The following is a 27,972-nucleotide window of genomic DNA, read 5'->3' on the forward strand; positions in this document are numbered from 1 at the left end:
GTGAATTCCTGTTTTACATGAGTGTGTAAAGAAGCTCACCAAATTTGGGTCAGGCTTTTCGGAGTGTTTTGAAAGCCTTGGTGATTCCCACTTCTAAAAATATTTTGGAGGAAGTTAACACCAGGCGGGACAGGAATCTTGGTGACTGGCTGACAACCAGAGCCAGGCAGTTGCCTAGCAACAAGTTATAAGCCTCAATAATGGCTTTTTTTTCACAGATTCCAGGCACAGTTTATTTGAGCACAGGCCTCTAGGTTTCAGTCCAAGACGTTTCATTGTTGAGCAATCAAGAGAGAGATTAGACTGTTTTAAATAGCTCATCTCAGAGGGGAGAATTGCTGAATGCTAAACATTGTTGACCCTGTTAGTCACCTGAAGGGTCACATTTTGTAGTTTTGTACATTTTGAATAGGCAGAAGTTTGTCATGCTGGTAGAAAGTGCTTTAAGCTGTTTTACCATGCGTGCATAAAATGTCCCTGTTACCTGACAGATACTGAAATTGGTGTGTCATTGACAGCCCTAGGCGATGCAAGCAGCTCAAAAGTGTCAGGGGAGAAGCCTGAACTTTTTTTTTAGTCAGTCAGACAAGCTTTCTGCTTGTCAATAATTTTACAAGTTTAGGGAATTTTTCTGTGAACTTTAGTTTTTTAGAACAAGCAATAACGATAAGATGTTTTTTTAATGTTTTTGAAAGAAGGCTTTTATGTTCAACATTATCATTTATTTGATCATAAATGCACTGTAATATTGTGAAATATTATTATTTTTAAATATGTTTTCCTTTTTTAATAATTTAAAATGTAATTTATTCCTGTGATGACAAATCTGAATTTTCAGCATCATTACTCCAGTCTTCAGTGGCACATTATCCTTCAGAAATCATTATAATATGCTGTAGAATCACTTCTTATTATCAATCTTAAAAACACTTGTAATGCATCATATTTTTGTGAAAACCGCAATCATTTTTCTTTTAGGATTCTTTGAATTGAAAGTAGAACAGCATATATTACAATGTAAATAGCTTTACTGTCACATTTGATGCATCTTTGCTAAATAAACGTATTCATTTCCTCAAACTAAATTATGATTTTGCTAAATTATAATGGTTCTTTCACATAATTAACCATAAACAAACCATCAGTTTAATATCTCGGCAATACACTGAATCATTAACTTTGAACAATGACCAAAAAAGTGTGTACACACTTTACTGAACCATCAGCAGCCTGTCATGCCAAGAGAGAATTGAACTTGGCAAGTGTTTCTCATTTCCATTTCCACTGCTGGACTTTAGTCCAGGACTCAGGAGGTTTAGAGAGATTTGATTTGCTTTAGCAACCACACAGACAGCACTGTAGATAATACTCACTGGTCATAAATCGCAAGCATAAGGTGAAACTTTATAATATATCACAGTTCTCATCTTACCAGTGACATTTTTATTTTTTATTTTATGTAATGCATTTATGTGAGATGTCTGAGTGCACTTCAGACATGTAGTCTGAACTCGCTGAGAACAAAACAATGAGTGTGAATAGTTTGAAATTCTCTGAACTCCGTGTTTGTAGTCTAAACTTTAAGTGCTAAGTTTAGAACACAGTAACATAACACAGACTTAACTTACTAAGCCTTTCTCTTCATGCAAATCTAGTCTGTGAATTTGAATATACTGTATAATCAGTGGTGAACCTAATGTTCTCTGTCGACAGGGCGTTGTTTAAATTCACTCCATCTCTTGTGTGGGCTTTTTCAGGGTCTAGTTGTACTATTTCAGGTGGGTTTTATGGCTGAGTCTGGTAAGTCGATCAGAAATGAGCAGGGTGTGTTCATGATGATTCAGTCTGTGCATATGAACCACAGCTGTTACCCAAAATTGCACTGCTCATCCAACATTTTTACGACTAAAAAGAGTTAGGCCACACATGTACTGTAGTGTCTATTTACTATGAAACCAAAGATTTAGTGCGAAAAAAGAGTTTCAGGATTTGCCACAGTTCTGGAGCCTCTGTTCAGTTAGGGAATTTTGATGCAGATAATTCTAGAATTCTATAGTTCTTTTTGTTACAGTATAATTTAGAATTAACAAAAACTATTTATTTTTGGAAAAAAGTGTTTTGCTCATCAAGGCTTCTATTTGATCAAACATAAAATTAAAACAATTATATTGGGAAATATTGCAATTGAAATTAAATGTTAATAAAATATCATGGCAATTTTAAATTATTAAAATAAAAAATATTATTAACCATTACTCCTGTCACATGATTCTTAAGAAATCAGTCTAATATGCTGATTTGGTGCTACTCGGGAATAATTTATTATTATGAAGTTGTGCTGCTTAATATATTTGTGGAAACCATGATGCATGAATGAAAAGTTCAAAAGAGCAACATTTTATCTCAAATAGAAATTGCATTTTAATCGTCTTTACTGTTACTTTTGATCAATTTAATCCACATTTGCTAAATAATAGGATCAATTTCAAAGTTCATATACTACATTCATTTTTATAAGTTAGACAGTTTCAGCATTCTTGTGTTCAGAAACTGCTGAATGGGGGTCTGTTGAAAATATTTTTAAAGTATTATTAATATGAACTTTTTGGGGTCACAATGGGATGGGATCACAATGGTCGGCTTGTCATCCAAAAAAACAACTTTTAAACCATTGTTCAGTCGTGACCCATTCCTCCCAGGTGAAAAACAAGTACACTTCCATAATGCACTTAAAGTGCTCTATTTTCGCGCACTAATTTTGTACTTAATACACTAAAAATGATCCTTTAGTACTCCTTAAGATAAACTTAAGATCATTTAAGTGTACTCAACTGTGCTATTTTGAGACACCATGAATATGAACTAAAATGCACTTTTAGCATACTTTCTTTGTATTTCAAAAATGTATTTAGCTACCACTTGTAGTACACTTGAGTGTACTAGTGTATGAAAGATGGGTTCAAGTGTACTACAAGTGGTAGCTAAATACATTTTTTAAATACAAAGATAGTATGCTAAAAGTGCATTTTAGTTCATATTCATGGTGTCTCAAAATAGCACAGTTGAGTACACTTAGATGAGCTTAAGTTTATCTTAAGGAGTACTAAAGGATCATTTTTAGTGTATTAAGTACAAAATTAGTGCGCGAAAATAGAGCACTTTAAGTACATTATGGAAGTGCACTTGTTTTTCACCTGCCCAAAACACCATAAAACCATACTTTTTGTTAGAGTTTCTTGCAGTTTTTATATGTAAAATGATTATCAGTTCATTTTTGCTTTTCACATCTGCTTATGCATCATAAAAAAGGTTTAGCTGCTTAACAAACAAGCTGATGCTTTATATTAAAGTCCCTGACTAAAATCTCCATTGCAGATTTTTTTTCTGCTGAATCTCAGTGTTAGCTACAGGGTCAAATGTTTAAGTTGTAACTGTTATGCCTTGTCAGAGCAAAAAGCCAAATGCCTCTGTGATGACTCTGATCATTCACAAATCTAGACTTATGATTAACCCAGAATCTCTTTATCACCTCCGCTCCTCTTTTATTCAGTGCAAATAACATTATTGCCACACGTGCGCTTTTTCTGTCTGTCTCATCTATTTCAGAACCTCCCCTCTCTGCTTTAATATGGAGTGAGAAATTAACACCTCTGAAATTACTTTATTTAACTGTTGGCATCCTCAGGGATGGTTAGCACTTATTAAAGTTAATCAGAAATGTTTCACATGGCTCACTCTGGAATTTAATTTCCCTCCCTGCCTCTTCAGTTGCGTCAGTGCCGAGCGAGGCGCCATCCAAACAGCAGCTGCTCCAGGGACTCCTAACATTTATCAGTTGATCAGGCCTTAGAGAGCCGTGGCGGTTGGAGATCCTTTCACCCCCGGCTTCAGTGTCAGCCAGTCATGTGGGGGCTGAGGATGGTGGGGAACGGATGGAGCCAGAAGGGCAGGGTGGCAGATGATGGACTCATGATGAAGGTTCCCCCACTGAGGGGCAAGCTGCTACAGAGCTCATCTCAGCAGAAAACACACACACTCACAGTATATCTGACTTGTCATACAGTTATACATCACATTTTCCATCTACACAGGAACTGTGGGAGGTCTGTAGACTGATTTGTTAAACAGAAATTTCTTTAAAAAGAAAAATAGTCAGTATTTTTAAATGAAGGTACTTTTTTTTTTTTTTAGCTTTTTATTTATAAAAGGGTAAAAAGAAACATTGGCTCTTAATAGAGCTCTTTGCATGATTAGATAAAGAAATGTAATTTATGATAAATGGTCATTTACATAATTTGTGTACACATTATTATTTTAGCATTAACTAACAATGTAAAAAATATATTAAAAAATCAAAATTAAAGATGTAAAAAAAAAGATTTTTGTATATGGCTAAATGCTCTAAATAATCATTTCATTTTCTTTAGCTGTTTTAAGGTCAACAAAGGTCAAGCTCTATATAATTAGATTAAGAAAAAATGTAGAATAACTAGTGATAAATGATCATTTATATAATTTTTGATAAATCTGTTTGTCACATTTAAAATAATAGCATTAATAATTTTTTATAATTTATTAAATTTGAATTTATAAAGATATTTATGAGTTGTATTCACTTGTTTATATTTTATTTTTATAAATGTTTTTTTCTTTAGCTTTTTTTATTAAAAAAATAAAAAATATTGCAATTGAACCAAGCCCTTTATATGATTACATAAATAATAATTATAATTTATACAGTAATTTATAACCAGTGGTGATCATTGTTCATTTATGATTTTCATAGTAATGTTTCAGCATCAACTAAGAATCTAAAATAATGGTAATGGTAAAGAAGAATATAAATAAGCAGTTAAGTAAAATATTGCACACTTAAATTAATATATTCAAATATTTAGGGGTTATATTCACTGGTTTATACTATATTTTTGTAAATGTGACATTTTTCTTTAGCTATTTCTTTTTCTTATTCTTTAATTTTAAATGTATGCTTTAAAATATTTGTATGCTTGAAACAAACAACTTCTCATATCTTTAGATGTTTTGTTTGAGTGTAAAACCACCATTCAACAAATGTAACTGCCTAGTATTTTAATGAACCCAGGACATGACAAAGGCTGTTACCTGAGAAACTAGGTCAGTACTGGTTTATCCTGATAATGTTTGTTAAAGTTATGAATAAAAGTTATCATACAGTGTTATTGAGAAGACAGAAGTTTTATTTGGGATGTACAATATACTGGCATATCGTTCCATAATCCGTTACAAAATGGATACCATGACAATGTTTTTATATATATATATATATATATATATATATATATACACCATGATACTGAGTGAATCCAGGATCAAGGTAATATAATTACTTGGGAAAACAGCCATTAAGCCCTAAAGAAAGATCTGATTATGCTGAATCCACACATAAACATAAACACATTAGTCCTGATGCCCAAGAAGGCACTTTGAGGTCAGTGATGATTTAACCATTTCTTAGTAATATGGTTGCACTTCTGTAGCCTGAACCACCCTCTGTACCAAACTGATCAAGTTTTCTTGTACTTGGCTTTCTCTGAAGCAGCTCATTCCTGTATGCAGTGTGAAAGTGGGGCAGGGACCAGACTAGGCAGCTGTGTACTAGAGGTTTGAAAGAAAAGTCTCTTGTGTATCCAAACAGATGTGGCTTGTTTGGCTGTGGTTAGACTGTTTCAGGCTAATTAAAGCTACAGAGGAACATTTAGAATAAAATATGCATGATTTGTGACGTGATGCTGGGCAGTTTAGGTAATATAGCAGACTAGCTAGCTATGTACTGTATGTTAACAGATAATATGTGATTAGTAACTTGCTTTATTCTTTTTCTATTCTATATATTTTCTTTTTATTTATTATTTAATAACAAAAAAACCTTGCTATGTGTACTGCGTTAGGCTAACTGAGATTTGTCATATCACTTGCATATTGCTCTTTTGTTGATTTTGATTGCTTCTGTTGTCCTCATTTGTAAGTTGCTTTGGCTGAATGTAAATGTTATTTTATTATCGCCTTTTGTCATTCTTTTTAGTTTTTCAGTTTTAATTTATTTTAATTTGATTTAGCTTTGTTTAATTTTATTTATGTTTTAGTTGTAGTAGTTTTAGAATTTCAACTTCAATTTATTTATTTTAGTTCTAGCTGCCAAGGCAACATATCAAGTTTTCATTTGGCTTGTTATTTTATGCCAGCTTTATTTCAATTACCAAAAATGATTAACCAGGCTAGTTTTATTAACAAATAACAACACTGCTTCAGTTATGATATGGGATGTGCAAAACTAAATATTTTCTAAATAGGTTCTGACTAGTCAGTGGCACTGCTGCTAAAATATGAAAACAAACAAACAAACTAAAAAGAATAAAAATCTAGTGCATTTCACTAATTGACTAGTCAGTTGTAGAATTGTGCCATTTTAATAGAGAAGTTCAATAAGTCATGGTTTAAGTTTTTTATACTGTAAAAGATTGAATCGTGTATCATTTACCTGCAACTGAATATATTCCATTAAACAGAAGAGGATTTTAATTGTCCTCAGATCTGCATGAAGGTGCTTTCTGTATTAAGTGTTCTTTTTGTTTTTTTGTAGGGACATGCTGATCTCTGACTTGGATTTGGCCATGACGTACACAGAGGTGTGTGAGGAGGTCAGAACAATGTGTGGGGTCAGAAAGGAGATGCCAATTACACTCAAGTGGATTGACGATGAAGGTGCATATGACCTTTGAACTTTGGCTGAAGTGACATCAGCAGAATAGAAAAGTTTATTAAGAAGAAGCTTTTTATGCACTCTTTCACAGATTGGAGAGCCTCTGCCCATCTTTACTTCTGAGAGACTCTGCCTCTCTAAGACATCCCTTTTATAGCTAATCATGTTACAGACATGATGTCAATTAACTTAATTAGCTGCTAGATGTTCTCCCAGCTGAATCTTTTCAAAATTTCTTGCTGTTTCAGCCCTTTGTTGCCCCCCAACTTTTTTGAGACCTGTAGCATGCATCAAATTTGAAATGAGCTCAATTAGTGGATGAAAGTGTAAAATATCTCTGTTTAAACACTTATGTTCTCTATGTTCTATTGTGACTAAAATATTGGCTCATGTGATTTGAAATTATTCAAAAAAAACAAAAAAAAACGTCCTAACATTTCCAGAATTCGGGTTGTATAAAAAATGTATTTAAAATTTAAAAGAAAACTGAATATATAAAATAAAAGCCAATTCAAAATACTAATAAATACTATAGTATATAAATAATACTAAAAAAAAGACCCTGCCCCAAGTCCCAGTTTGAATACCCCTGAGACAAATATCAACTATAAATGTTGAGTATATTTGTGATTTAGAGAGAAAAAAACTTTTAAAGATTTACTTCACCAAAAGCAATATTGCCACCTATTGCCTCTTGATATTTTAGTGTTTTTTTAATGTTCCCATTTTCCTTGTTGTTTTGTTTTTAAGGAGACCCATGTACCATCTCATCCCAGATGGAGCTAGAGGAAGCATTCCGGATCTACAGCCGGAACCGGTGCTCCGGACTCCTTTTGCATGGTACTCATTCACTCAAAACATCTTAAATCAATCTATTTTCCCCTCATTTATTCAATAGCAGAATTACTTATTTGTATTTTCTCCATCTATTTATAAAGAACTGAATGCAAAATAAAACCACACCAATTCACCAAACCACTCAAAATATCATGTGTACGCTACACAGCTAAAGCACTTGATAAAAATCAGTTTTCTTCAGAAAATTGAGTATTCGCAATTTAGCAAATTTGCTGGCCCCATGTCTATGAATAGATGAAACCACAGGACTGAGTTACACTCATTTCTCCTTGTCTTTCTCTCTCTGTCTAGTATTCCCAAGCATTCCTGAAAAGCCTGGTATGCCGTGCCCAGGAGAGGACAGTAAGTCAAAAATCTTGCCATTTTCAACCTTTTTCATGTGCACTTTAGTGCTGATCTAGTTTAAAATGTCCATTCTCTCTTCTACAGTCACTCAATACAGGAAACAGATTTACAACAATCTCTTTAAAATCTTTTGGTTTGTACATTTATTATTTCCCCTTGGTCTTGTTTAACAGCTCACTGAACACATTGAGGGGCCATTCTTATTTTAATTTATGACTTTGTGTTGTTAACAGAATAGTTATCTGAAACATTTACTCACCCTGATGTCGTTCCAAAATGTGTTTGAAATGACATGAGGAAGAGTAAATAATGACTTAATTGTTATTTTAAGGTGAATTATTCCTTTAAGGTCTTGTAAAAGGGTAATAGATTCCGTTTTAGTGTCTTTAATGTAAGATGTTATGGTGGAAAACATGGAATCTCTCAGTGGGAGCATATAGCACTCTGGTAACTGCACAGTAATCCTGTGTTAATGTGCACTTTTATATAGACGGGGCAGAACTGCTGAGTCAGGACCTAGTACACAGTACGGCCACCCCTTTCTGAAAGCGTTATGAATTCACGATCATCCACGCCTATGGGACAGGCATGATAGATGCCGTCCATGTCATTTGTGTGTGTGAGAGAGAGAGTTGTGTGCTGCTGCGTCATAGCGTTAGTGCTAAATTTTTATTAATGGTTCCCTGGTGCATGTGCTTATGTGTGTCTATGAGGCTATATCAGTGTGTGTGTTTTGGAGGCTTTTTGCTTTGCATTGCATACAGATGAAAGTACCTTGCATTTCTGTTCTTTGTCTGAATGATGTTTTTAGTATAGTGTGAATGTAATCTTGTGTAGTTCATACATGAGAAGTGTTGGTGTGACCCACTTTGATTGGTGTTCTTTAGGTACTTAATGTCTTGTGACAGGCTGTTAACTTTTCTGTCTGCTTTTGTTTCTATTCTGGCCCAGTTTTTTCTCTCCTTGTCAGCAGTTTGTGCCACATTTGTTGTTGGGTGTTTTCTCAGAGGAGGCAGGAGAGGCAGTGCCTCCTCAAAAAATGTGGATGAGAACATTATTGACAGTATAAATAAAACAAATATATTACAAGATCAAAACAGTGTTCAAAGTAAAAAAAAATTCTGAAGTGACGATTAATGGCAATAAAACCAAAATCTTGATATGGTTTAGTGTGATTGTGAAGTCTCTAGGCTGTGATTTAATTAAATAAATATATGCACTGCATGTTTCAGATTGAAGCGTGCCACTGTGTTCTTTTACTCGTGAGCAGCTCATGATCTGGTGTTTTCAGTGTGTCAGAGCGGCTTGGGTCTCAGTAAATGCTGCTACATGTGAACTCATCTCTGCATGTGCTCTGAGTTTGGTTTGTTTGTAACGTGCATTTGGGAACGTAATACATGCTAACCATCCTCCCAAACCTATAATGAGAAGCGCTTACAAACTGGATGTTGTTGTCCGCAAATAAGAAGCTTTAAAGGTCATTAAAAATTTGGTCATCATTGACTCACCCTCCACTTGTTCCAAACCTGTATGAGTTTTTCTTCTGTTGAACACAAAATATTATATTTTGAAAAATTGATGAGCACCGTTGGCTTCCATAGTATTTTTTTTCCTACTATGGAAGTCAATGGTGCTCATCAACTGTTCAGTTACCAACATTATTTGACATAATTTACAACATATCTTTGTTTGTGTTCAACAGAAGAAAGAAACTTATACAGGTCAAACACATCAACTCGATGCCTTGGTTTAAATAAACAGTATGCTAATTTTATACATACAAAATGTTTTAGTATTGGTTGCTTGTTGGTGATTGTAAGGTGTTTAACCCAGATACCATGTGAACATCAAATGTAACATGAATTTTTTTAGACAAAAACCCCTGAAAGGACTTTGCCCCCTCGTTTCAGACGTCCAGCACACACCACTGATGCGTGATGCAGCTGTGCTGAACAGGGAATCAAAGCGACTGTGTGATTTGACAGTATAAAGACCTCAGGTTCAGCTGCCTACTGTTGTGTGGAATTGTTCTGGGCTTATTACTATGCAAGGTTAGTTATTCACATCGTGCATGAAAGCTCAGTAACCTGGAGCTGCTCTGCTACAGTGTTGTAGGGACAAAGAATTATAAATGTTTATTCAGGTATAATCTGCTTCACTGATCATGACTGCATTTTACCCAGACCTTTTCCACAGAATCCTGTTAAAGCCTTTTTAGGGCTTGTGACTAGGCATTTAAATTACATAAAAGCAAAGCAAGTGTATGATTATGCTTCTTATGCTTAAAACTTTCAAAGCCATATAATAACTTTGTATACGACTCACTGATAAAATGGTCCAGAAACATACATCACCCTCATGTTGTTGAATTTTTGGACCCCATTGACTTTAATTGTATGGAATTGTAAAACTTCATGACATAATTGTAATTTTTTGGGTGAACTGTTGTTTTAAAGCCACAATAATATCGCTCTGCAGCGTTCCTTGTGTGCTGGCGGTTGTTGACACGGCTGAAAGTCTGTGTAAGGAAGACATATCTTCAGATAACTGCACTCAGTCTCTCTGCTGAGGTGTGTAGGGGTCCCTGTCAGTTTAATCACTGATCTCAAAGTCTTCTCAGGGTTTTCGCGGCTGACTCTTGAGTCCTTTGATTCTCTCAGTGGTTGCGAACACTCACTGTTTGTCAAAAACTGGATTATTTCAGAGAGTACATTGTATTCACACTGTACATTGACTGTCTAATCTACAAATCACTGCACATTTTTTCCCCCACTTTATTCGCCACATTTTTTTATTTCTTTTAAATAAGACAATGAATAATATAATTAGTTAATTATTTTAAAGGGCATATATTCTTTACTTTTATAATTATTTATTTATTTCCTTGATTTTATATAAAATCTCTGAGTGTTTGACATTATCAGGACAGTGGAAATTACTGAATACAGATTTACAGAAATTACTAAAACTGATATTAGATATTTTCCAATTTATCCACATCTCTGAATATTGTATATTGGCTGATACTGGACATTTTTACATGTAGATTCCCTTATTTTTGCATTTAAATTACCCTTTTCATCATCTAATACTGACTTAGTCAAAATGAATATCCTTTTTTCCCTACTGCACATTAAAATGTTTTGATCCCTAAAAATTACTTCTAAATTTTACTTTTTAATATTTTATCTTTATTTGTTTATGATTTTTTAAATATTGTTTTCTTTTATTTATTTATATATATATATACACACAGTGGTGTGAAAAAGTGTTGGCCCCCTTCCTGATTTTTTTAGTTTTTTGCATGTTTCACACTTTAATGTTTCAGATCATCAAACAAATTTAATTATTAATCAAAGATAACACAAGTAAACACAACATGCAGTTTTTAAATGAAGGTTTTTTTTATGAAGGGAAAACAAAATCCAAACCCACATGGCCCTGTGTGAAAAAGTGTTTGCCCACAGCCCCCCCTTAAAACATAAATGTGGTTTATCACACCTGAGTTCAGTTTCTCTAGCCACACCCAGGCCTGATTACTGCCACACCTGTTCGCAATCAAGAAATCACTTAAATAGGACCTGCCTGACAAAGTGAAGTAGACCAAAAGATCCTCAAAAGCTACACATCATGTTGAGATCCAAAGAAATTCAGGAATAAATGAGAAAGTAATTGAGATCTATCAGTCTGGAAATGGTTATAAAGCCATTTCTAAAGCTTTGGGACTCCAGCGAACCACAGTGAGAGCCATTATCCACAAATGGCGAAAACATGGAACAGTGGTGAACCTTCCCAGGAGTGGCCGGCTGACCAAAATTACCCCAAGAGCGCAGCGACGACTCATCCAAGAGGTCACAAAAGACCCCACAACAACATCTAAAGAACTGCAGGCCTCACTTGCCTCAGTTAAGGTCAGTGTTCATGACTCCACCATAAGAAAGAGACTGGGCAAAATTGGCCTGCATGGAAGAGTTCCAAGACGAAAACCGCTGCTGAGCAAAAAGAACATAAAGGCTTGTTTCAGTTTTGCCAGAAAACATCTTGATGATCTCCAAGACGTTTGGGAAAATACTCTACAAAAGTTGAACTTTTTGGAAGGTGTGTGTCCCATTACATCTGGTGTAAAAGTAACACAGCATTTCAGAAAAAGAACATCATACCAACAGTAAAATATGGTGGTGGTAGTGTGATGGTCTGGGGCTGTTTTGCTGCTTCAGGACCTGGAAGACTTGCTGTGATAAATGGAACCATGAATTCAGCTGTCTACCAAAAAATCCTGAAGGACAATGTCCGGCCATCTGTTCGTGACCTCAAGCTGAAGCGAACTTGGGTTCTGCAGCAGGACAATGATCCAAAACACACCAGCAAATCCACCTCTGAATGGCTGAAGAAAAACAAAATTAAGACTTTGGAGTGGCGTAGTCAAAGTCCTGACCTGAATCCTATTGAGATGCTGTGGCATGACCTTAAAAATGTGGTTCATGCTCGAAAACCCTCCAATGTGGCTGAATTACTACAATTCTGCCAAGATGAGTGGGCCAAAATTCCTCCACAGCGCTGTAACAGTTATCGCAAACGCTTGATTGCAGTTGTTGCTGCTAAGGGTGGCCCAACCAGTTATTAGGTTTAGGGGGCAAGAACTTTTTCACACAGGCCCATGTGGGTTTGGATTTTGTTTTCCCTTCATAATAAAAAAACTTCATTCAAAAACTGCATGTTGTGTTTACTTGTGTTATCTTTGATTTAATATTTAAATTTGTTTGATCTGAGACGTTAAAGTGTGACAAACATGCAAAAAAATCAGGAAGGGGGCCAACACTTTTTCACACCACTGTGTTTATGTATATATATGTATACATTTTTAGGGTAATTTTAACATTTTTCATTTATTTTATTTTTTTGGCATTTTTGCTTTTTTTGAGTACAGTTGGAGAGTTGAGTAATTACAGGAAGCAAAGTGGGAGAGAGAGAGAGGGACAAGGATCGGGAAAGGTCCACAAACCGGGACTTGAACTCGGGACACCCGTAGCACAACTGTGCTATACGCATGTCGGCACATTGCCCACAAGGCTATCGGCGCTAACATTTAATTTTTAAATTAATACATAATTTGCCATTTTCTGAAGAAAGTGTTTGTTTGTGAAGTGGTTGCTATGTGGTTGCTTACAGACCCAAATGAAGAGAGCCCACTTCCAAGCCTTTTGTGATGTGGTCACTCAGATCTTTTTTTAATTGTAAATTCTATTCTAAGTATTTTCTCCTAAATTATCATCCACCATGCAACTGACTTAGAAACAAAAAAGCAGGCCTTTCAGCGCGAGTTGAGGTATCATTCAAATCCGTGCACAGTAAATGGCAAAATGTAGTAGTTTGAGTTAGGGTTTGTTCAAATTACCACTAATTAGCAAACAGTCCCTGCTATTATCAGACACTCCATTCCCCGTCCTCCTCTACCCCTCCTCCTCATTCACCACACACTAAGCTCTTTCACCATCCACACTAACACTCTGTTCCAGTCACCCTCCCGCTCCATGCCGTGTTTTCCACAAAGCCCCTCAGCTGTTTGCCACCGGCTCTCTGGGGACCCAGCTACACCCTGACGAAAGGATGAGAGAGGGAGAGAGAAAGAACAGGGCGAGAGAGTGAAATAATAGAGAGGAGAGGCGAAGAGTGCAGAGCAGAGCTAGGCACTGTAGCAAAACATCCGTCTGTGTTGCAGGAACTCCCTCCTTTTGTCTGTGCCGCCCATCTCAATTAAGGCTTCCAGCAGAGCCGCCCGGTCCTGTAGAAACATCCCTCCATCCATCCATCCATCGAGGACGTAGCCTATACAAGGACAGCCAGCTGTAACGACTGCACGCAGGGAGCGACAGAACGGCAGGGAGGGGGAGAAATAATTTTAAAAATCACAAGGAAGAGGAGAGATTGAGCGAGCAGAGGAGACCGCGAGGGAGGAGGGGATGTAGCCAGTGCGTCTTTGGAGGCTGCCAGGGGAAATGTGCTGAAACGAGCAGAAAACAGGAAGATACCGGTGAGCACCACACCATCAAGATCTCTTGCATTTGCTGTCCACCCCATCTCACTGCTGCCGTCTTTGTGTGCGGATGTGATTGACATTGAGCTAGCGTGACCGACTGTGTTCAGTCCTTGTGCATGCATGCGTGTTTGATGCATTCTGTTTATTTTCATCACACCTGCAGTGATTTGATGGCCCTTCTTCCATGCCAGGCTCGGGTTTGAACCTGTTTGGCAAGTGCGGCAGCGTTGCGTGCTGGGTGTATGTGTGTGCGATTTGCCTACCTGGCATGTTTTAGTCAGAGTTCCAGAGAGCAGCTAGCATCCTTTCATTTAGCTTTCACACACAAAGGAAGACACACACTCCCTACCTCTTGGACCCGATGCATCCTAAGAAGGCTGACGGTATGTGAGTGGTATCGTATCATCTCAAGGTCTTGGGTGATTGTGTGCATATTTTCTTTTGAGCTGTGTCACTGATGTGTTTGTGGACACTAATGAAAGGAAATGTGCAGTTTTGACTGTCGACTCTGAACTGGTGGTAGTTATGTCATTATGAATGCTTTCAGCCTCGTTTTCCGAAGAGGGTGGTTAAAATAGATGCTCATGCATTATTTAAGTCTGACTGACATAATTAGTGAGATGTCAGTTATCAACCACCTCTTGGCCGCGATGCACCCAAACACGAGGCTCTGCATCCTTCCCACAAGGAGTCACATTCAAGACTCTCGCCTTAGTTTGTTTCTGGGGAAATAACAAAGGGGGATTGTGCTCTGCTGGAATGCAAAGACCCTGATACTGTTGTTGTGTGACATTAGAGTTGATTTTCTACCAGAAGTATACCAGCAGACACACCAGGGGTCGGATTGAGCCTGCTTTCAGATGCATAGAGGGTCCGTTTGGGATCTTTGGCTCATTGGCCACTGTTTGGTTAGTCACCGATCTGTCCTTAGTGTTTCAGACCAATAAAGTAGCCAAAAGCAGTAGTTTTAGAGTCGTTTGTGTGTTGAACGGTGCTCGATGGTGCTGTTTTTAGCTGCAGTGACTGTGTTGGGATGTCATATGATCCACCTGTTCCAGTATTGATTGGCAATAAATCTAAATATGGCCACTGCAGCACACCAGCGCCTGCTCGTGAGAACCCTGGTGATGTAATGTAAATACCTTCTAACAAATCTATGAAAGGTTATTGATAGGTTTAGAGATCTTTGATGATGGCGGTTTAGTTCTGAGAAGGGATATTAACAGTTCGGTCAACTCAGATGTGAAGCTGTGTCTTTAAGGAATTTGGCTAATTATTATGCATGTAACAAATGCATGATGATTGGCTCTTTTGAATACTGATTGACTTCACATTCAGTTCTCCCTCACATTTCAGTCTCATTAGCTAGTTGCCATGATATGTCATGGTTTTCAATGAATTTTTTGGCTTTTAACCAATAGGGCGGTGGTGCTCAACCAGGGGGCGTAATTTAAAAACAAGCATTACGATTTTAAAAATCATTATTCAGTAAATCACGAATAGCTGGAACAGTCATGGGGCCTTTGAACATTGTTGTGGATATTGGGGGGCCTTTGAGTCAAGAACGTTGAGAGCCCATGATAGAATAGACAGGAAAGTGCAAGGTCAAATAGAGATGGAAAGGGTTCATAGCTAGATTTGCACCAGTTTCATCTTGAACAAGTCCCCTTAAACTCCTCCAGCCATTCCTGCTAGCTTAACCAAGCTTCACCAGAAAGAACTTCATTCAATCTGCAGTTTTATCATCTCTCTTGTCCACCAGCTAGATCAGAAGCAAGCCAGCAGTAACCAGCACAAGCCAGTCTTGCAATTCATGCTGGTTTCAGCAGGGTGATGGATCCATCCCCGATTTATCTGGTTCTCCACTATATTGTAAAGCCACTCTAGAGATCATTTACATGAAAGAAAATAATTTCAATAGTGTAGGTGGATTCTGACAGATACAGGATGTGGGCATGCCCAACAACTCCAAAAAAGTTTCATTTTATGCAAATGACCAGCAACGACAAATAGGAGCAAAGACAGCAGAGCTCACGTGATCTGTCTCCTTTGAGACAGTGTAGGCAAGACGGAGGAGATCTTCATGTTACTGTGAGCGATTTCGCAGTCATAAATGTTTTGTCTCAGCCCACATATGGCAATAAATAAAAAATGATGTGTGGAAATCTGCATCAGAATCCGTGGGCATTCTGAAGTGAGCTTGATTCATGCATTGAACTTCTTCATATGATGCATTATTCACTGCTGCAATTGATATTCCTATGCACAATGATCATTTTCGCAGCAACGAGCTGATTTACTGTCAAAATAAAATGACAGAACTCATTTGTGTTCAGATTTTTAAACGCTAGGCCTGTTTGGCAGTCCACTTGAAATCCGCCTACTAGTGACCAACAGTACAGTGACCTCCAGCGCTGATGTAGATCGCTTTCTTGCTCATATAACAAGCATTGAAAGACTGAATACAAATGTCTGTCATTGCATGTGATGTATCACCAGTCACTGATAAGTCTGCAGTTCTCAGTTTAACTTTCTCCTCAGTTTAATGGAGGGCAACTGCATTGGAGGTTTCTCACTTCGTTCTGCTCTGTTGCGCTCGTGTTTTGTGGCTATTTTAGGATTTAGGTGTAAGAAGGTGCTAGCTTGTTATGTTAGCTGTTGCCGGGTAAGCTTTATTGTCATGGTAATGGCTGTTATGAGGTATTAAATATGGTGCATCTTCTCAGGAAGACAGATTGCTGTAAAATGGAGAATGTAATGAAGTGTTGAAGACCCCCTCTCCTCATTATTTCTCTCCCACGCTCGTCATTCTTTCCTGCTCATTAACTGACTTTCTGACTTCACCCTCCACGGTGCTGTTTTTCTTTCTCTTCCTCGTTCTGTCTATCCATCAGCCCTCTCTAACCGTTTTACTAACTCAGCTTATTCTGCTGCGTTTGACCGCCCCTCTTCTCCTCCTCCGCTCGGGATCTTTGTTTTTTTGCTCTTCTCTTCCTTCGCTGTTGTCGTTCTCTCTCTCCCACGCTGGTCAGTCTCTTCCGTTCATTATCTGTGCTGCTGTTCTATACTCCTCCTTTCCACTCTTCCAGCAGCCAGGTTAGATTTCATCAGATGTCCTCCGCAGCGAGAAATTTTCCACACTAAAACATCCACCCTGGAAATGTACACACTGTAGCTGTTCTTACAAATTCTAGTTGTGTTTTGAAATATGATTGTTTGTTGCAAATATGGGAACTTTTAGAAATTGAAATCATTTAAAACACACTTTTTTTTTTTTTAATTGGTCAGCTAAAAGACATTCTAAAAGGTATTTGAAAAATATGTAATGTGACTCGTAATGTAATGTGAATGTATTCATTTTTATTCATTATTAGTTGTTAGTAGTTGCTGTTAATGGTTGTTTTCTTATTGTAATAGTTTAATAAAAAAGAAGAAAATTTTTATATTAATAAAAATCATCAACCCCATTGAAAAGTTCCCATAGTTGGACCCTTATTTGCAGTATATAAACTCGTATGTTTGTTTCAACACACAGTGCTACTAGTTCTCAATCATTTTTTTTTTTTTTTCTATTTTGTGGTGTACATGCGTTAAGACGATGATGTTCCAGGTATTTTGAAGAAAATACCTTCTTTAAAGATCAATATAAGACGGATAAGTGAAATCCCCCAGATCTACACATGAGATCACCACCAGAAGCAGCCACGATAAGAAAACGGCTGTATCTGAGTTTACAAAATCCCACCTTCTCTCTCCGTCATGTGATTCTGCTCATACAATGAAGGACTGAAATGTGGATCAGGCACCAGCAGTGCCCCAAGCCCTGAGCCTAGCTGCTCAGACACCCATCTTAAAATAGACATGCAGACATGCATTCATTCTCTTAGTACTTCTCTTCCCGTATCCTCCTGTCCTCTGCCTCTTTCTCTCCCTCTTTTGTGGTCCAGAACAGTGTTTGCCGGAGTCTTAAGTGGGTGCCAGTGCTTAGTGTTCTGTCCACACAATAACTGGCCCAGACCTCTTATCTACTCTCACACAAGCCAAGGACTTCATCTCTCTGTGCTGTATTTTCAGTTTGATACCATATTATGATGCAGTAGTTATTCTTCCAAGTTACGTTTTCTAGAACTTGAATCATAAGGATGAATTTTACATTCTTTTGCCTAATATAAGTATCAAACATATGTAAATGTGCAAAAATTAATCACGCATAAATAGTTTGTCAGACTTGCAAATAAATAGCTATAGCAACTGAATACTTGTTTTCTCTCTGTTTAGTAAATGGCTCCATTTTCAAAGATTTTTCCCTGTGGCTATAATGATTTGCCTTCTCTGGTTTGTTTTGTTTTAACAGCTCTCTAGAAATTGTTGTCATCCTTTATAAACCCTTATTTTTGCATGCCGCAGTCATAATGAGCCATTTTCACACAGTAGATCAATATTTGTTAGTTCAGGATAATTTAGGACATTTTTTCATAGCCATTTCTATGTCAAAATATAACCCAATTAACCTGATTTCCCTATGTACAAATACTTAAACATTATTAAAGGAAAATTATATATATATTGGCTTCAGAGATGGTCTTTTTCTTATTTTTCATATTTTCATTTCATTTTTTTATTTTAAACTCTTTAACAAAATGTAGTGAGGTTTATGCTGCATGTAAAAAAAAAAGATAGAAATATATTTAGAAATATAAATTTTAAGATAAATAAACTTATCAAGATATATTCTCTGAAAACCAGTCTCTCAAATACATTTCTGAAGTTTTGTTGCTGGAAACCAGACAAAAATACTTTTATTTGTTTCATGCAGTGATCATGCACTTTAAAAATGTCCTGCATTTCACTAGGTTTAGAGGTGAGAAAAGAGAAGCTCTACGAATAAATACATAGAAAATATTTGCACTTTTATGGTAAAATGGTGTCTTGGTGTCTTTCTGATGAGCATGTCCATCCAGCTGGTAAATGAAATAGCTATGTAATGATTAGATCTGAGTGGCTTTGTAGCAGAGTAATCAGTCAGATATTATTTGCGTCTTTCTCCTAATCAATGTGATTTTCTTGTCCCTGAACAGTCTCTTAAGCTTTGCTTCCCTCACGTCTATTAACAAACCACTGAATTTTACTTCCACAGACCAAAACCTAATCAGAACCACCTGAAGAGTTTGATGAGCACAGTTTGATGCTGTTATTTATCCTGAACTCTTTATTATACAGCAACAAAATCACAGTCTGATCCAGGGTGAGAGGATGCTCAAGCCAATTAATTACTTGAATAAGCTCAATTATCCTATCCTGAGGTAGAGCTCTCTTTAGCATGTCATTTTTTCGATTCCTTGACAAGTATTTGCGTTTCTTCCAGTATTGTGCTGATCAGAATACATTATGATCTGCTGTTTTTATTTTATGCTAGTGGGTACAAGTTTTCCTCATGTAATACATAGAACTCTTAAAAGTAGGGTAGACAATTTTGGAGCAAGCTATCTTTGAAAGCATAAGATCCCACTATTCCTGCAAATCACTCTCCAAAACCACACCTCCTCCAAAACACATGAGCACGCACAGGCAGACCAGTGTCTAACCAGCGACATGATGAGACGGCAAACCAGCGCTGTCAGATTACCTCATGTGTCATTCACTGGTGAGAAAACATTACAGTACAAAGTGCATAATATTACAATAATAACGCCTTCCATTCTTGCTCTGTCTGAAAAAGCGTGATGGAACATGTCTGCGTTAATGGGGGATGTGAAGACACTTTTCAACCAGCATAGCGAAAAATGTTTTTGAACCAAATCACCTTCCTTTCCTTTAAAGTGCATGACTATTATTTCTCTATGAATTCTGAGTAACTTTTGAGTTATGTATACCTTTCTGTCTGTCTCAGTTTGATTTAAGGCCTTTCAGTATATAGAAATGAGATGAGGATAGTGGAAGATTCTTTGACTTTGAGCAATAAGTATCACTCACTCTTTTCTCACATCCTCACTTTCCTCACTTTGCCTTCTTTTTCTGTCTTACCCCTCCTTTCCTGTTTCACAGCCTGAGCAGACGACTGTCAGAGTGAGAAAACACCAGGTGTTGACATGCTCTCCCTCTGCATATTTATTTATTTATATATATATATATATATATATATATATATATATATATATATATATATATATATATATATATATATTTACATTTACATTTAGTCATTTTGCAGACGCTTTTATCCAAAGTGACTTACAAATGAGGACAATGGAAGCAAAATCAACAAATGATATGCAAGTGCAAAAACAAGTCTCAGTTAGCTTAACGCAGTACACGTAGCAAGGTTTTTTTTTTATATTTAATAAATAAAAAGACTAGACCAAGCTAGTGTTAGAGGCGTTTTTTGCTTTTGTTAATTGAATAACAAATAAAAAGAAAACAAATAGATAGAATACAAAAAGATTAGAACAGATAGTGTTAGTTTTTTTTTTTTAAGAATAGAATTTGAATAGAGAGTGCTAGAGTTAGAGGGTCAAATAAAGATGGAAGAGATGTATTTTTGGCCGATTCTTGAAGATGGCTAAGGACTCAGCTGCTCGGATTGAGTTGGGCAGGTCATTCCACCAGGAGGGACCATTTAATTTAAAAGTTTGTGAAAGTGATTTTGTGCCTCTTTGGGACGGCACAATAAAGCAACGTTTACTTGCAGAACGCAAGCTTCTAGAGGGCACATAGTCTGAAGTAATGAATTTAGGTAAAGGGGTGCAGAGCCAGTGGTGGTTTTGTAGGCAAACATTAATGCCTTGAATTTTATGCGAGCAGCTATTGGAAGCCAGTGCAAATAGATAAACAGAGATGTGACATGCATTCTTTTTGGCTCATTAAAAATTAATCTTGCTGCCGCGATCTGGATTAATTGTAAAGGTTTGATAGAACTGTCTGAAAGACCTGCCAAGAGAGCATTGCAATAGTCCAGCCTAGACAGAACAAGAGCTTGAGCAAGGATTTGTGAAGCATGTACCGAAAGAAAGGGCCTGATCTTCTTGATGTTGAATAAAGCAAATCTGCAGGACCGGGCAGTTTTAGCAATGTGGTCTGAGAAAGTCAGCTGATCATCAATCATAACTTCAAGGTTTCTGGCTCTTTTTGAAGGAGTTATGGTTGTTGTGCCTAACTGGATGGTGAAATTGCGATGAAGCGATTAGTTTGATGGAACCACAAGTAGTTCTGTCTTGGCAAGGTTGAGTTGAAGGTGATAGTCCTTCATCCAGAAAGAAATGTCTGTTAGACAAGCTGAGATGCGAGCAGCTATCGTCGGATCATCAGGATGGAATGAGAGGAAGAGTTGAGTGTCATCAGCATAGCAGTGATATGAAAAGCCATGTTTCTGAATGACAGAACCTAGTGATGCCTTGTAGACAGAGAAGAGAAGTGGTCCAAGAACTGAGCCCTGAGGCACCCCCGTAGTTAGATGTTGCGACTTGGACACCTCACCTCTCCAAGGTACCTTGAAGGACCTATCTGAGAGGTAAGACTCAAACCACTGGAGTGCTGTACCTGAGATGCCCTTTGCCGATAGGGTTGACGGGAGGATCTGGTGGTTAACCCGTGTCAAAAGCAGCGGATCGATCCAGCAAGATAAGTATTGAAGATTTGGAATCCGCTTTTGCCAGTCTTAGGGTTCAACAACTGAGAGCAAGGCAGTCTCGGTTGAATGTCCACTTCTGAAACCAGAATGGTAGCGGTCGAGGTGGTTGTTCTATGTGAGAATGGCAGAGACTTGGTTGAACACGGCTCGTTCAAGTTCAAGTGTTTTTGCAATGAAAGGAAGAAGGGAAACTGGTCTTTAGTTCTCTAAAAGAGATGAGTTAAGGGTGGGTTTCTTAAGTAGTGGGGTTATACGAGCCTGTCTAAATGCTGAGGGAAAAACACCAGTGTGAAGGACTGTGTTAATGATGTGAGTGAGTGCAGTTACAACTGCAGCAGAAATGGCTTGAAGGAGATGAGATGGAATAGGATCAAGTGGACAAGTAGTAGGATGATTAGAAAGGATGAGTTTGGAGACTACTGCCTCTGATCCAATGATGAGAATGTTTGCTGGTAAGTTGTGCTTGACAGATTGTGGTGTGGAAAATTGTGTACTGATGGTTTTAATTTTATTAAACAAGAACGTGGCAAAGTCGTCAGCCGTAAGAGTTGATGAAGGAGGGGGAGGAGGAGGACAAAGGAACATGCGAGAGTTAGACAAATTGTTAATTTTATGATGATATGTCCTTTTAGCAGTGGAGACATTAGCAGAGAAGGAAGAGAAGAGTGACTGATACATATTAAGGTCAGTAGGATTTTTTGATTTGCGTTACACCCTTTCAGAAGCCCTGAGCTTAGATTGATGTTTGCGGAGAACATCAGACAGCCAAGGGGCAGAAGGGGTGGTACGGGCCGGCCTGGAAGACAAGGGGCAGACGGTGTCTAAACAAGATTTAAGAGTGGAGAAGAAAGTATCAGTAGCACTGTTAGCATCAAGAGATGCCAACTGATTAGGGGGAGGAAGCGAAGATGAAACCATAGCAGATAGCCGGGAGGGTGAGAGTGAGCGTAGGTTACATCGAAAGATGACATGTGGAGGGGTATGTGTTGTGTCAGGAACCATGTTGAGGTTAAGAGTGAGGGGGAAGTGATCACAGGTGTGCAGTGGAGTAACCAGCACATGATCAGTGGAGCAGTGTCGTGTGTAAATAAGGTTCAGTTGGTTGCCTGGTTTGTGAGTAGCTGAAGTTAACACTCTCTTGAGATGAAAAGAGGCAAGCAGAGTGTGGAAGTCTGCAGCCTTTGGTTTATCTAGGTGGATGTTGAAGTATACAAGCATAACTAGGGGAGTACCATCCTCAGGAAAGGTTGAGAGCAGCACATTTAATTCATACAAGAAGTTACCTTGTGGTCCTGGGGGTCGGTACAACTACAAAATGGATTTTAAAAGCATGGGTAATAGTGACTGAATGTGATTCAAAGGAGCTGTTAAAACCCAGAGAATGTAAAATAATAAATTTCCAATCATTAGAGATAAGCAGACCAGTACCTCCGCCTCTTCCAGTCAAATGGGCTGTGTGAGAAAATGAAAAATTATTGGAGAGTGCTGCAGGAGTAGCAGTGTCCTCTGCTTTGATCCACGTCTCTGTCAGGGCCATGAGGGATTAGTCTTGAATGATTAGAAATAGATGTAATGAAATCTGCTTTGTCTGCAGACTGGCAATTCCAGAAACCAATAGAAAAAGAAAGTTGTGGATTAGCAGATTAGGCAAAGTGCGCAGGTTGTAAGGATTGCGCTGCCTATAGTGTGTGATGCGTGGTTTGCGAGTGGTAGTAATAGTAGGGATATGGAAACACATGAGTTGGTCATAAAAACTGAAACAGAAGTGAAGCAATGTGTAGAAAAGAGGATGAATCAAAAGCAATGATTCAATGCAATGAAGCAATGACCCTGCCTGGTGGAGTCGCACAGTAGAGTCGATGGTCTTTACACTCTTCGGTCTTCAAACGAGGGCTACCGCTGCTGCGGTATACTAACCTTTTTTAATACTCGTTTGACAAATGAATTCATTTGGCAGTTGAATTCAGCTAAACACACTTTAATGTTTATCACAACAAAGGGCTAAGCAAGCGCACGACACTGACAAGGTATGGGATAGAGTACGAGACCAAACGCAACTTCAGCACGTCTCAACACAGTAAACAAAACAAGCAATTTATATATATTTATTGATTGAGATTGAGATTTTGCCCAATAAATTGCATTCATCCATCATAAAAAGTGCTCCGGGGGGTGAATAAAGGGCTTCTGAAGCGAATCGATGCATCGACGCAGCGATTTGCTTCAGAAGGCTATTATTAACCCCCCGGAGCAGTGCGGAGTACTTTTTATGATGAATGGATGCACTTTATTGGGCTTCAAAATCTCAACACCCATTCACTGACATTATAAAGCTTGGAAGAGCCAGGAAATTTTTTAATATAACTTTTACTGTATTCGTCTTAAAGAAGAAAATCATATACACCTAGGATGGCGTAAATCAGTAAATCATGGGGTAATTTTCATTTTTTGGTGAACTATCCCTTTAGATGTCTTGTTTGGTAAAGCCTTTGTTAAATGTTGGGTAAATTCCTTAATTCATAAAGGACCCATATAAGATTCTTTGTAAGTAGCTTAAGTCAGCTCTCAGTGCAGCAATGTGTGTGTGTGTGCATGAAAGAGAAATAAAAAATGTATCTTCTGGAATAACACAGCTGCATTATCTTATGAGTCATCGTTGCGCATTTGTTTTAAGATATCATTTGCCAAAATGTTATTTACCAAACCCCATTTACATCATTTAGGGCATCTATAAGTCTAAATGGCCCTCAGGGCCAGGTTTTTTGATTCAGTTATTAAAGGATGGCATAAATATCGCAGTGCACCCTTGTGTTGGCTAAGCAAAAGCTGAGAGCTGCGCTGTCATTCCAGTGTGGTACATGTGGGCGATTATGATATAATATGCCCCAAATAGATAGTGGATAACTTTAGGGTTAGTCTCAGGAATGCCGGAGGCTTATTGTGTGGGAGGATTTGGACTCAAACTTTGACTCAAAAAGTTTGAATAGTTGCGAAACTTTGAAAGTAAAATAAATGTTACCAAAATTGCTTATCACGTCTTTCCTCAAACATTTCTAAACCAAGGATGGGCGGCCCAAGAGTTCCTCCTAGCATGTTGTTGATTTTGCAGGCGACTGGCACAGAGGTACGTTAGGATCTGAATGTTGGATGTCGGAATCTAAATGTCTTGAACTGTCGATCTTGTGACAATGCTTGAAATATCAACAAGTGCTTTGCCACTTTTTTCTCCTTCGCCCACCAGGGAGAAAAGGAGAGAAAGAGGTGACTTCACTTTTCCACCCACATCACACTCTCAGTGGTGAGGTTTGTTAACATGCATATTTACTCATGTTCAGTTGAATGCCTGGGGCTTTTCTAAACCCAACACTCATTTCTGTAGAATGGGGCTTGTTTATGTTTTTTATTAGTTTTTAATTTGAATAATTGTAGTTCTTGCAAGCAATTTTTTTTAATATACTCTAGTTTTCTTAGAAATTTTAAAGTAGTGAAGTCTCTCACTGACTGAATGGCATTTAATATTGAACTGCCGGAGATTATATCAATGTAAAATTGTAATGATTGAATGATGCATTTATGTAGCGCTTTATTGTGTATTGCTGTACACCCAAAGCGCTTTACAATCATGTTCGGGGGGGGTCTCTCCACACCACCAGTGTGCAGCATCCACTTGGATGATGCGACAGCAGCCACAGTACAATGGCGCCAGTGCGCTCACCACACACCAGCTACAGGTGGAGAGGAGAGAGAGTCATAGAGCCAATCAAGTGTATGGGGATTATATTTGCATATTGAATTGTGATTGGTTTCTATCAAAAAAGTGGGGAGTCTCAGTCTCTCTCTCTCTCTTGCTCTCCTTATGTCCCTCCTTCTCTCTATATTTGAGTTTTCAAAATTGTGGGTATAAAAATAATGAATTCATTTAGTGAGAGTTATTTTTACAACAACTCATAAGATGCCTCAATAAGAATAAGATTTCTTAAAATGAGTTATTCAAGATGGATTCTCTGAAAATGTGGCAGCTTTGTTTCTAAAATTTAGTTTTAATGATATTTAGATGTTTGGTCATATATAGTAGTTTTGATATTTTGTTATACATTTTATTATGCATTTACCCAAAATGTTTAGTTTTTTTTCACACAAATTTGATATGGAAACCATTACAAAAAACGTTTTTTCCGTTTTTTTTATTTTTTTACTTGATGATGATGGGACAGTCTAGAGATGACAGGAAGTGAGGTGGGAGAGAGAGAGAGAGGAGGGTGGGATCAGGAAAGGTCCTCGAGCCGGGATTCGAACTCGGGACGCCCATAGTGCAACGGCGTTGTATGTCGGCACACTGCTCACAAGGCTATCAACGCTGACCAAAAAACATATTTTGTTGGTTTCCACTCAAACTGGCTTTAAAAATTATATAAAAAGGATTGTTGCTCAAAAGCAATTCACTTACCATGATGATTTGATGTTTGCAGTGATCATTTTTGTCTTGTAATTAGTGTATGCAGTGATTATGATGACTCAGGGATTTTTCAGCCGCAGCCTCCTGAGTGTCACACCCATACTAATTCACCAGGGACTGTCAGCTTATTCTCCTCATGCACAGTTTAGCACTTCCTGTTGATGTTTTGTGGACTTAAGATGCTAGAGAATCCAAATCTAACTATCATTTAGTTCAATTCATAAAAATAGCTAGAATCTGTGATTATGCAGTAGCTAAGAAATGTCAAAGAAATCATGGTGGACTTGTGCAATTTGCCATTTTGTTCTTTTACAAAGATATTTAATGTTTTTGACATAATGGTTAGGTTTTGTGATTCAATTCCAAGTTAATGTCTCACTATGACTTTCTGTAATTGGGCTATATATCAATTATGCTGTAGTCTGTCTTTGTTTCCACTCCAGTGTCAACTTATGATTTGTTCAGTATAATAAAGTCAGCTCTGTCCTCCAACCACTGGCAACACACATCATAGGACCACTGCCAATGACGTTTCTCCCTTGCACCTCTCAGCCAATAAGATTTCTGAGCTCATCAGCTCAGTTTAATGTGAAAGCTTTTATTCATTCATTTATTAATCTATTATTTAACACAAATCTGTCCAGAAAGTCCTACTGGCCTCCTTTCTGGAGGATGCATTATTATTTCATTCCATATTGGCCGTCTATTGACCTTTGGAGAGTTTATTGGATTATAATCCAATTCTTGAGCCTACAAATGAAAATGGATTTGTGTGGGATAACATTGCTCAGTCAGTATACTGCTGGACAGTTTTAACTACAAGTACAGTATTTGTAAGACATTTATAGTTTTGCATGAACTGTACCTACCATTTTATAAATAATTCATTAACAGCCATTGCAGCAGACTGTGTACCAGGAACAAACAATGTGAACCTTGTTTACTCTTAAGAAAGGCTAGATGAGAAAGTAAACTCATTAGGAAGTTCACACCTTCTAACAAGATGTATGACCTTCTTTAAAGTTGTCTCTGTCATGCAGTGTAGGTGGGTCATCGCTAATGAGCGCAGCATGTACAGTCTGTGCAATATGTGTTGTTAATGTATAGCATCTGTGTTTACATGGTCTGGATAAGGTCATCAGGCTCAGAGCTGAAGCTCAGTTCATGGTTTTCCTATAAATTCCTAGAAATGTAAATTCCTTAGTAATATATAGTAATTACTTATGCAAACAGTTATACTTTAACTAAATAAAATGAAATATAATATAATACAATTATTATAAATACACCACTTTTGAGTAAGTCCATTCAGTTATTCGTTTTTATGCCATTTTTTTTGCATTACGCAATTGAGACTGCATTCGTAACTCACTATATAGTTTCTTTTGCCATTTAAGAATCAATGACATGTCTGGAAGTAGCTAAGTAGCTTTAGGAATGAAACTAAATTCAGAGCCTGCAGTTTATGTCCCTTCATGCTTATGAACTAAACATTAACAGGTTTAATCTTCTATCCTCAGATGATTTCCTATGGGGTGAAGCTACTGGATTGCTGATTATGTGCCATTGATTCGTTTTTTGCCTTCATATTGATGTGGCTGTCTCAGGATTGGTTCTGTAAATTAATCTATTAGTGCCCTGTCCCTTTGCACCACTGCTGACCTTGACTACACAATGTCCTATAGAGATGCTGTACAGCAAGGAAGCATATACACACATACACACTTCGGATTTTCATGTTTAGCGGCTGTAAGGATTTTCAGACAAAGCTCTGTGTTGGTGAGTTGACCCTGAGGGGCTTAAATGAGTGCTGGGTAAAAGTCGAGAAAATGGAGGAGGGGTGTTTGTATATTTGTGTTCATGTGATTGCATCTACAGCTCTGATTGGCTGTCTTCAAACTGAGCTG

The 27,972-nt window shown here is 37.6% G+C and overlaps 1 protein-coding gene across 2 annotated transcripts in view; it reads left to right on the forward strand.

Moving 5' to 3' along the window:
- Positions 1-27,972, forward strand: part of LOC306847962 (protein kinase C zeta type-like) — a 104,329-nt gene that overhangs the window by 2,757 nt on the left and 73,600 nt on the right. The window contains exons 1-4 of one of the 2 annotated variants that reach the window (XM_079382230.1): positions 5,504-5,643; positions 6,623-6,744; positions 7,493-7,582; positions 7,892-7,942. In XM_079382230.1, the coding sequence (XP_079238356.1) occupies positions 6,627-6,744; positions 7,493-7,582; positions 7,892-7,942 (259 nt within the window). In that variant the 5' untranslated portion in view covers positions 5,504-5,643; positions 6,623-6,626. Of the gene's footprint in view, positions 1-5,503; positions 5,644-6,622; positions 6,745-7,492; positions 7,583-7,891; positions 7,943-27,972 lie in introns of those variants that run through there. The other variant, XM_079382229.1, reaches the window with a different exon arrangement.

The sequence above is a fragment of the Barbus barbus genome (assembly GCF_936440315.1).
Source record: "Barbus barbus genome assembly, chromosome: 28".
Classification (NCBI taxonomy): domain Eukaryota; kingdom Metazoa; phylum Chordata; class Actinopteri; order Cypriniformes; family Cyprinidae; genus Barbus; species Barbus barbus.